General features: G+C 43.9%; 1 protein-coding gene across 1 annotated transcript in view; it reads left to right on the top strand.

Moving 5' to 3' along the window:
- Positions 1–8,370, top strand: part of raph1a (Ras association (RalGDS/AF-6) and pleckstrin homology domains 1a) — a 62,271-nt gene extending 53,901 nt beyond the window's left edge. The window contains 8 exon segments of the mRNA XM_054615078.1: positions 455–576; positions 721–786; positions 1,781–1,924; positions 2,014–2,124; positions 2,985–3,083; positions 3,308–3,428; positions 3,621–3,749; positions 5,515–8,370. Coding sequence (XP_054471053.1) covers positions 455–576; positions 721–786; positions 1,781–1,924; positions 2,014–2,124; positions 2,985–3,083; positions 3,308–3,428; positions 3,621–3,749; positions 5,515–7,847 — 3,125 coding nt within the window. The 3' untranslated portion in view covers positions 7,848–8,370.
- Positions 8,371–11,402: the final 3,032 nt, after the last annotated feature.

Here is an 11,402-nt window from a genome sequence, read left to right as displayed (position 1 = left end):
TAATTATATAAATATAAGATGCTTAAATGAACAATAATTAAAACTTGCGATATTTATACTTAGTGTTTTTACCCATTTGTCTTTTTAGTCACTACCTCAGTTTTTTCATTGATAAATGCATTGTTTTTGCATGAGAGACTTTAAGCTTTCATTCATAACCTTTGGGTTCCATCCGCCTCTTTCCTGGAATACAATTTAGAGAGACAAAGCCCGGAGGTCCACATACACGAATGAAAAGATCAGGGAAACGTTTGGAAATCCTAAGCTTTAAAAGGCATGACGTTATATATGTGGATTACATAAGTTTAACATTAACATTTGACAGTCTCCATGAGAAAGCAGTGCATTCTGGAAAATAACAGGCTGCATTTTCTGTATTCGGATTGATTTTCTTGCTTTGAGCAGACTTAAAAGAAAATCAACTAATAAAAAAAATCTCTTTGACTCTCGACAGAGCGGATCTTCGAGGATCATGAGAACCTGGTGGAGAACCTGTTGAACTGGACCAGAGACAGCCAGAACCGCCTGATGTTCACTGAACGCATCGAGAAGTATGCTCTGTTCAAAAACCCACAGGTGAGATCCATTAACACACACAATAAACACATAGCGGAGTTAATAAAAGGCAATTATTGAATTAAACACTACAGATGTTTTTTTCTTTTTTTTTTATATTGCTTACAAGTCCTCTGTTTTTCTTTCTTGCCCCGTCTGCTACAGAACTACTTGTTGGGGCGGAAGGAGACATGTGAGATGGCTGAAAGAAACAAAGAGGCTCTGTTAGAGGTTAGTTTGTTTTTTCCTCTTTCACAGCTGCTTCCTCAAATGCATTTTCATCCTGAAATCCTCTAGAACGTTTACATCTTACAGTTTTGATCTACCTGCGTTGGTAGATATTCCAGAAAATGGCGTTCCGAGGCATGCGCACATCACTTCAGTAAAAGATCCACCTTTACATTGAGCTACCAGCCACTTATAGTGATTCTGTCAAGCCCATTTAATTCTGTTTAAATTAATATTAAACCCACAAAATGACCATTTGTATAACCTTTGTGTTACCTTGAATTCCTGAAGGAAACTTAGTATTTTCTCTTGTGCTTCCACAGTGAATGAAAAATGCAAAAACAGAGAAAAATTGAATGAATTGATGATGAATTGAAGCAAATGATTAAAAATAAATTAAAACATGCCTTTACAAACTCTCACAAAAGTCTGTGCAGAATAATCCAAGTCTCATTTATCCAGTCGTTCTTCTTTGTTAAATATAACCTCACTATTTAAAACTCTTTGGTATTGCAAGGTAACACGAGGCACGTATTTGATATACAAGTGTTCATTCTGTGGGTGAAGTATTCCTTTAAGGTACGTCCTTATGCATTCAATATTTGGCCTTGAATTACTTATCGCTATCATGTTCACCTTCCAAGGCGATCTGCAGCCAAACTGTATGAAATCTACGTAGAAATAGATGATGATTTCATGATACGGTGAATAATTGTTTACTGTGATATGAACGAGTCAATCTGTCAACAAATCGCTCTCACTCATTCTTCAGTTCAGCTGGTGAAACTGTGGTGTGCACTGAAACTGAACAAGTATCTGCTGTTTCTCTCTCTCTCTCTCTGTGTGTGTGTGTGTGTGTGTGTGTGTGTGTGTGTGTGTGTGTGTGTGTGTGTGTGTGTGTGTGTGTGTGTGTGTGTGTGTGTGTGTGTGTGTGTGTGTGTGTGTGTGTGTGTGTGTGGAGTGTGTGTGTGTGTGTGTGTGTGTGTGTGTGTGTCAGGAGTGTTTTGGTGGCAGCTCCGTGTCCGTCCCCGAGATGGAGGGAGTGTTGTGGCTGAAAGAGGACGGCAAGAAGTCGTGGAAGAAACGCTACTTTCTGCTGAGGGCTTCTGGAATCTACTATGTCCCCAAAGGAAAGGCCAAGGTGAGTGAAGGGACAAGAAGCTCAGAGGGCGACAAGGATGATGTTTAGTTATTGTGAAACTGAAGGTGTGTGTGTGTGTGTCTGTGTAGGCATCCAGAGACCTGGTGTGTTTTCTCCAGCTGGATCACGTTAATGTTTACCACGGACAGGACTACAAGAGCAAGTACAAGGCTCCCACCGACTACTGCATGGTGCTGAAGGTACATTCTCACACAAATACACCGAAACACAGGCGGGATGGGGGTTATGATATAATACTACTGTCTGGTTTGTGGCACTGTAGTCTCCCAATGCCACCTAGTGGTGCGACAGAGTAATGACACCTCTTTTCTAAGAAAAGACAAGAGTATAACAATATTTTTTTTTTGTTTAATTGATTTATATTGCAGTGGTTTGATTGTTATTTTAGACAGGAGTTGAGTAATAGTACAACAATAGTATCGTAACAAAGTATCCTTAAGAGTAGATGTGTAACTGTACACAAAATTCACATTCATATTCCCCGGTTTAGGAGTCGCATTCCAGTTTGAATTCGATACAGCAGAAAAAATAAATTGCATAAGGAAACATTTCTTTTTATTTATTTTAAATGCAAAAGTGCAAGTATCGAAGGCAGACAGAATCCTCCTGCTGAGGACTGAGGTAACATTTTGCCCACTGGCAACTATGGTGAACAGTTTTTTTTCAATTAAAAACAAGGAAAATTTCAAACCTTTCTGAACAAACACCGAAAAAAAAAGGCAACAGGTCACAGTAGGCTATGATATTGAAAATACCAAAATGCATCGAAAAAATTGAAAGGTTTATGAATCCTGTGCATTAGGAGAAGTTTTTTTTAATAGCTATATTTAAACATTCAAAGCACCCAAACCTTTATCATCCCATTGATCAGCACATCTGGTTGCAGCATGTTGGATGTGTTTCCAACGGCAACGCACTGTCCTTGTCTCATTACTGTAGCTGATGAGCTCTCGCAGCTCCAGCGTTTCATGTGTGCTCGTGTTTTCTGCCTGCACTGAAACCATGACAGTCTTTCAGAGTGTGTGTGTTTTGTGTGTAGCATCCTCAGATCCAGAAGAAGTCTCAGTACATCAAGTACCTCTGCTGTGATGATGTCAGAACCCTCCAACAGTGGATCAACAGTATTCGCATCGCCAAGGTAAAAGCGTTTCCTGTTTTAAAACGTAACATTTAGCTGGTGGTATCTCATCCTGTAGAACCAGTGTTATTAATACCGTAACAGTTCCCATGCTGCACTGTGTTTAGTGAGATGAACATGCAGTAAATTAAATCAAACTGTTTCCCTCAATGATGTTATGTGTTTGCTGTCATTTTCATGTAGTTGCATATCCGCTGATACCTGTTTGTCTGTCTGTCTATCAGTACGGGAAACAACTGTACATCAACTTCCAGGAGGCAATGAGGAGGACGGAGGCGGCCTATGATTGGTCCTCCCTCTCTTCTTCCTCCATCAAGTCAGGATCCAGCTCCTCCAGCCTTCCAGGTCAGTCAGTCTGTCTGATTTGGGTCAAATGTTCCATTTATAGATATTTTCCACTGGTTAAACAAGCAAAAGCAGCAAAAATTAACCACAGTCATTTTTTTCATTATTGATAATATACATTAATAGATCAAATAAAATAGGCATAAAAAAGTAAACCAAAACTCTACTTTTGCATGCGTGTTTTCACCTCAGAGTCCCAGTCCAACCACTCCAGCCAATCGGACAGCGGCGTGTCAGAGATGACAACATCGGGCCACACCCGCTCCCAGAGTGCTGTCAGCTCCATCTTCTCCGACGCCTGGAGGAGAGGAACGCAAGGAGAGGGTGAACACACACACACACACACACACACACACACACACACACACACACACACACACACACACACACACACACACACACACACACACACACACACACACACCCTCCTGTCCTGTCATTGTCCTGTTTATGTGTAGACTACATTTCCCATATTTCCCCTCTGCTTCCCTGCCAGCGACGAAGGGTGAAGGGACGTATGGCCGTTCCTCTCTGTGCAGGAGGAGGAGGGAGTGGAGGTTAGACAGGAAGTGATGTAATAGGCATGTTGACAGTTTGGCTGCAGCCTTTAAAACATGAAGGTGTTTGTGTTGGTGCTTTGAAGTGACCTTTTAAGACCAGTTAGCATCGCACTACCTTAATCAGCACTTGTGGATGTAGCGTCAGCAAATGCTATTACTGCATTATGATTTATTTTTATATAAATTCTTTCGTATAGGAAAAACTATGCAAGGTGCGCTCACCTTCTAGTGCTTGAGGTCGTGTAGCAGAGGTGCTTGTAATGCTTGATGTGCACAGTAAAAATTCTCGTTACATTAAGTAGCTGAGCTTAAACTCTGCTATATTCACATCTAACCATCAGCTGACGGTCTACATATTTATAGGAGGTCAGATTTCTTAGATTAATGAATTTGTCTTACTGGTGATATATTTGATTTATTAGAGCTTGCAAGTGTTTTTTTGTTTTGTTGAGCCACTTTTGAATTGATCTGACCTGAACTATGAAAGATTTAGGAAGATATTACTCCACAAAGACAAAAGACAACTGTTTTCAAACCTTCTATGGTTAATTATATATTTACATTTAGTCATGTTCACCAGTGTTAAACTGTACAAATCTAAAGAAGCCAAAAAAAAACAGCAAATAGTTCTCAAGCTGCTAAACACTTTGGAGTTGCTCTTTTCTGATAGTGGTTATTTACAATTACTGATGGCGTTATTAAATCAGAAACAAAAATCTTCAAATCAGTTTGTTGTGAATTTGACTGGTGTACTGTATGTCCCTATTTTTAAATGGCTGCAGCTCAACTGTTGATTTGTTCTAACCTCGTGGTGTGATGGAATGTCCTCCTAACAAACAAATAATACTTTTTTTTAAAATGACATTGTTTATCCTAAAACTTGTTTGACACATCTGTGACCAGATTAACACCATTAAGATAAATTTAATCACATTTTAGATCCAGTTCACAACCTATTTGACCCGGTTTGGAACCAGATAATTTGTTAAATGCTGTTAAATGAAGCTGCGTGAAGATATAGATAATATATTCGCCAACTACGGGTATCCTATTGACCCAGCGCAGAGGTTAAAGTGTTGTATAGCCTAAGCTACTGCAAAGCTATTTCATTGAGTTTCCTTTTAGCCAAATGCTCACATTGTAAAAGGTAAGAACAGAAGGAATAGATCTGCTCTGCCCTGCCTTTGTCACTGCTGAAAGGAGCGATAAAGTCTGCCGTCATGGTTTGGAGTCTCCCTTGGAACATGTTCATTCCACACAACTTGATTGGAAATATTGACTCTAATAAATATAGCCTCCATCCTCAAGGTGATTATTGTAGGACAGAAAGTTTCAGTTTCAGTGTTGCGATGTGCTTGGAGTTGGAGTTTGTGTGTCCTCAGACTGCACTGGTTTGTTGTTTGACTTCTAGCATCTTGTCTCGGATTGTTTGTTTCAGAAACGTGACAATGGAAGAGACTTTTGTACAGGATTTAATTGTGTTTCTCTTCCTCCCTCTGTGCTCCCTCCTCTCCATCACCCTCTCCAGATGATGAGGATCGACCCTATCAGTAGGCCGATCCCCGTCCAGATCCTCTCCCCCCAGCCGACCTCCCGGAGCAGCTACACCGACGACCTCGTCCCATCCGACGACTCCTCTCCGTCACCGCCCTCACCACCTCCGCCCCCTCCACCCATGGCGAGTGTGGCCCAAATGCCATCGACCACCCCCTCATACATCAAGTACAGCACCCTGGCTCGCCTGCAGAGCCAGAACCAGTCCAGGACGCAGCCGGCCGGCGCCGCCTCGCCTGCCCTCCCCATCCCGTCTGCCAAATCCAATTACAACACCCTCCCAGCCGTTTACAGCACCTCCCCTCCGCTTCCACCGTCTCCCCCTCCTCCTCCTCCGCCCGCCACGCCGGCTCCTGGCTCCGCCGTGGCCGCGCTGAAATTCGGTGCATGCAGCCCCTCCGCTCTGCCACCTCCACCTCCGCTAGACGAGGACATGCAGGAGCCCTCCTACCTCCCGCCTCCTCCACCGGAGAGCCCAGAGGCCAACGGGTTACCTCCGCCTCCACCTCCAGAGCCAAACTCCGACTCCTACGCCAACTTCTCCCACAGTGGCCTCCAGCAGTTCCTGGCGCAGAAGTTTCCTCACATGGTGTACGAATTCAGCCAGGAAACAGGCGAGGATAATTCTCCTCCTCCACCTCCAGCTGAGCTTTCTCCTCCAACCACCCTGCAAGTTTTCCGGCCTCTGTCCCCCAACGCGCCCCCTCCTGCACCTCCCAAAACCTTCACTGTTGGTTTTCCCCCTCAAACTGCCCGCAAACCCTCGGGTCCTTCTTCCCTACCGATCGCCCTCTCACCTGTGTCGCCATCACAGCCCTTTATCGGCCACGGGCCGGTCAAAAAGCAGCAGAGTTTCTCGACAGGACATTCCCCAAATCAGCCTCCTCCCACTCTGCCGAAGCAGCACAGCCTCTCCTCCAAAAACCTCTCCATCTCCCCCTCCGCTTCCTCTTCTTCCGTCTCCATCGCGGCCGCTACCTCCTCTTTGGTCAAACAGATTGTCAATCAGTTTCCTGGAAACTCTTCTGCTTCCTCTCTGTCCGCGTCCAACTCCATGGAAGGATCGAAGTTCACTGCTCCTCAGTCTCCTCCGGCGGTCAAGGCCAAACCAAAGTGGCAGCCAGGAGGCGTTGTGGCTCCGCTGTCTCCAGAGTTCCCCCCACCTCCTTTTGACAGCTCGATGGGAGATTTCCCTCCACCTCCGTCTTCATCCAAGACGGGTTCCCCCATAAAGAAGTCTCCTTCCACCTCATCCACGGGATCCAACAAGCGGGGGCCTCCGCCAGCCCCGCAGAGAGCCTCCTCCATCCGGTGCAGCTCAACTGGCGAGATCCAGGATGAGAGGCCAAAGAAGGTGGAGAGCCTGGTCAGCAAGTTTGGCCAAACTCCTCAAACGGGTACGTCCTCCAGCTCCTCCTCAGCGACCGGATCTCCTTCTAAAGATTCCTCTGCACTTCCTGCTCCGCTTCCCAAGCCGGGGAAGCTGAACCTGGCCAACCTCCCGTTGGCCCTCCAGGGGCTCCAGACGGGCCAGCACCATCAGCCCACGGAGTTCCCATCCCCTCCTCCCCCACCTCCCCCGCCCAGCCCCCTCACCTCGACTCCCCGACTACTTCCCGCCTCCCCCAGTGACTTTGAGCTTTTCCCTCCTCCTCCCCACCCGTCAGAGTTCCATCAGCCCCCAAAGGTCGCCGTGGTGAACCCCCAGCCTCAGATGCATCCACCTCAACAGTCGGCACCTTCCTCCTTGTCGTCGTCGTCATGGAAACAAGGTTCGTTGAAAAAGGGGGCAGTCCTTCCTCCGACGCTGAACCGGCGGACCAGCAACACCACCCAGTACGACAATACGACGTCAATGCCCCTCTCGCCGCCTCCTCTCTCTCAAACCCCACCTCCCTCCCTGTCCTCTTATTCCTCTTCCTCCTCCCCCATCCCCCCCACCTCCCCGAAATCCCCGGGGCCGAGCACCCTGGCACTAAAGCCCCACTTCCTGGAAGACCTCAACCGCACCCTTAAGAGGAAGTCGGTGTCTCGCCACGGCTCGCTCACGTCTTCCACCCTCATCTCCTCCTCTAAGATGGAGCCCGTGGGCACCATGGACGACATGGCGCTCCTACCGCCTCCTCCGCCCGAGCTCATGCAGCAGCAGGGCGTCCGAGGACACTCCCAAACTTTGTCTCGCCACCACTCGAAATCCCACTCCACCAAACACGCCAACATCTCAGGCTATGCAACGCTGCGGCGAGGCCCACCTCCCGCTCCTCCAAAACGGGACCAAAGCACCAAACTGACGGGTGACTGGTAGAGAGCGAGGAGAATGGGTGGAGCCTAAAGAACTGAACTGACTATTTAGGTCTCATGCAGAGAAGAAATAATCAATGTCTGTCTTGACTTGTCCGTCTCTCCTCATCCTAAACCATCCACCCTTGGATTTCCGAGCAAGTAGCAAGTCGTCTTTCCTACTCTTAATCTCAGATTATGATTGTTCCTATTATCCTCATTATTACTATCATTACCAATACATGTTTAACCCAATGACATGAGTACAAAAAAGTATATATATATATGTACATATATATCTGTATACAAGCAAGCCAGAAAAATCACCTATCAAGCTTTTTTCACAATGTCTGTGCAGCTTTGCATTGAAGTATACAAAAGACAAGACTTGAATGACAACAGCAACAGAGACTATTTGCTGCACAATAACTGGTACTGCATGGAGCCGTGGCAACGGAAGGAACGTCACCGACGAAGGGAAGGAGGGATCGATGGAAGGAGCGAGAGATGCGAAAGTGGGGGGATGTGTATAGAAGTGTATGTTGTGAACCGGGGGGGGGGGGGGCCGGGGAGCATTGCCATTTATTTCAATCTTTTTTTGTGTGTGTTTTTATATAAGATTATTTAATACTGGAAAGATATTATTATTATTATTATTATTATTATTATAATTATTTTAAGTTTTTAAGAAGTGTCAGAAGAGAATGAGTTTGACTGGACTTTGGGTCTGTATTCGCAAAAATAATGTCACAGATAAGTGTTGATCTGAGTTACGGAACTAGTTAGTATTTGAATCATTTCATCTGATTTTATGTCTTTAAATTAAGAACATCATGGCTTATCGGTTGTTTAATTCATAAATGCACACTGATTGAATACATATTTGTAAATCAGATAGAGAATCAGCAGGTAAGGCAGTGCTCAGATTACAGGCCTTCAATGACGATGCATCAAATTATGTTATTTCATAATTTGTTCTAACACCTTCTCTTCTCTCTGTAAAGTCAGGACATAGCTTACACATTTACATCTCCCTTGATCTCCCTGATCTCAGCTGTCCAACTGAAAGATCATCCAGATTTAAACTTGTTAATATCCATTAGTTTTGCATAATCATTACTGTCCCAAATCTGAGCTCAGCCTTAGCAACATTAAAACAGTTTGGAAACATTTGATTGAAGGTAATTCTTTGATAACCGGTGAAAGAAGGAGATGATAGAGATGCTGGTTGAAACAGGCATGTCTGTCATCTTTAACAACTGGTCACTTTTGCTAGTAGTTATTAGAAGGTGTGTGTCCACTTAAAGCATCTAAAGAGATCAGAGAAGCCCAGGGAACAAGTGCCTGAAAAAACGAAACGCTCAAAACTGCTCACAGGTGCACTGTAACGTGACCATAACGCACAAACTGTAACTTCTGTGATGTCATCCGTCAGCTTTCTGACATGGAGACATGAAGTCTGGAGTTTAGGGTTTGCTGTTCACACACTGCCATCTATGTCAAATACCGCAGACAGAAAAAGAGGAATTTGGGCCAAATGAAGGAAGCCTTGGAGGAGCTGGTGTGGGACCAGACCTTGAGTTAGCGCCACCCAGTGGTAGCATCCAGAGAAGCAGCAACGTGCCCATGCCTAGAGGTTATAAAGGTTCAAATTCTTTACTTCTAAGTTGAGGAAATGTCTGTGTGTTGCCTCTGTTTCTGCTGTAACTCCAGCCTCCTCTGCTGTGTTAGGTATTCTAATGAGTGACGTACACAGAGCCTCTGAGTTTTCTTCTTTTTTTTTGTTGCCTAATATCAGCCAGATATTTTAGAGTTGAAATCATAAGTTGATTAACCGATAAGTCAATAGACTAATAGGAAATTCATCTGCAACAGGTTTTATATTATTTTAAGTTATGCTTAAAGCAAAGAAAAATGTCAAGAATGCGCTGGTTGCAAATCTCAAATATAAATATTCATTTTCTTTGTCACCTACGATGGTGACCTGAAATCTTTTGTGTCTTGGACTATTTTTTTGACAAAATGATGACTCAAAATGTAGGCGCAAGCTATTCTCTGACCCTACTGACCTTAAGTGCTTTGAGATTCCTGGACAAAAAAAAGAATAAAGGAGTGCTCTTGTGTCAGGAGACAGTTGTAAGCACTCTGAAAGCAGCAGTGGCACATAGAGAACGATGCCTAATGGATACACCCTGAGTCGCTTTGGGGATTAGACATCTAGTAAGTCAGTACTTATAACAGACAGGTCGGATTCTTGTCTTTAGAGACATGTTTGACAAAATGTTGTCCTTTAGATAGCGAATAGTCACTATAGTATGTTCCAGTGGGGCGCATACATCAGATTAGATATCCATCTGGATAAACCCAGTCTGTTAAATAGTTAGCTAGTCTGCAAGCATCCTTACACACTTTTACAGTTACAGAAACATGGTCTGGCATTTTAAAGAAAAACTGTGTCCAGATCAGCTGATCGAGGTTTTTTTAAAATACACTTACTGGTCGTAGGTTTTTTGATTTGATGTGCAGCTGAGCTTGGGTTTCCTGTTTCTTATCTCCATTGCAGCAGATTTAATGGTCAGTGTGACATGTGACCACCAGTGCAACAGCACAGATGCCAAAAAAACGTGATAATACTCCAGTTCTGATTTTTAAATGTGCAATCGTTTCTGTTTTTTGAAGTACTCTGATTTAATTTGAATGTACAATAATCATGGTTAAAAAAATTGTTTCAATTAGTTTTTATGATCAAATCCGTTTTGTGATATTGTTGGAGGGGAGAATTCACCCGAGAGAAGTACTTCCTATGCCCACTGCCATGCAGGAAAAAGAATTACCAAGTCTACATCATGGTGTATTTCAGTGACACTCGAGAACAACTTACAGTTTAAAACTGATCAATGTCGTGAAATATCTTGCTCAAGGACACCCAGCAGAGCACATGGCTGCTGTGGGTGTCGAACCTGCTGTTGCATTTAAAATAAATGAGAAATGAGTCAAACTGAAGTGCAGATTCTTGAGTTTTTTTCTCCACAGGTGTCATGGGATTGTTATTAGGGATTGATATGATGATGATGGGTTCTTCAGTCTGTCTATGAACCTACTTTGATATCTAATGATACATGCATTTGACATTCTGAAAATAAATATTGCAGCAAACAACTATGTGAGCACAGAATGAGGTCCCGACCGACAGCGTCGACATGGAAACTTAGCAGCCACCCTCTGATTCCCACTCAGGTAAACTCTGCACTGTTAGAGCTGCTAGCACTGTTAGCTGTAAGCCAACAGCTCAGCCATCTCCATGTGGGAACCGCTAGAAATGCTCCCCATCTCTTTAAATTCTCTGTGACTTTTGTTTTAATTCCATTGCACTCTATGTTTAGGAATGTTTATGTTTATGTATGTTTATGACATACTATACTATGACTTTTTATGAAGTATTTATCATTTATCATATGTCATTTTTCATGACATACCATAGTATGCCATGAAAAAGTCTAAGAATACCGTCATATTAAAAGTCATGGTACTGTATGTCATAAACAAGTCATTAAAAAGGGCATAGTATAATATGTCATTA

This window comes from Anoplopoma fimbria, chromosome 16 (assembly GCF_027596085.1).
Source record: "Anoplopoma fimbria isolate UVic2021 breed Golden Eagle Sablefish chromosome 16, Afim_UVic_2022, whole genome shotgun sequence".
Taxonomy (NCBI): domain Eukaryota; kingdom Metazoa; phylum Chordata; class Actinopteri; order Perciformes; family Anoplopomatidae; genus Anoplopoma; species Anoplopoma fimbria.
This window is presented reverse-complemented; position numbering and strand designations above follow the sequence as displayed.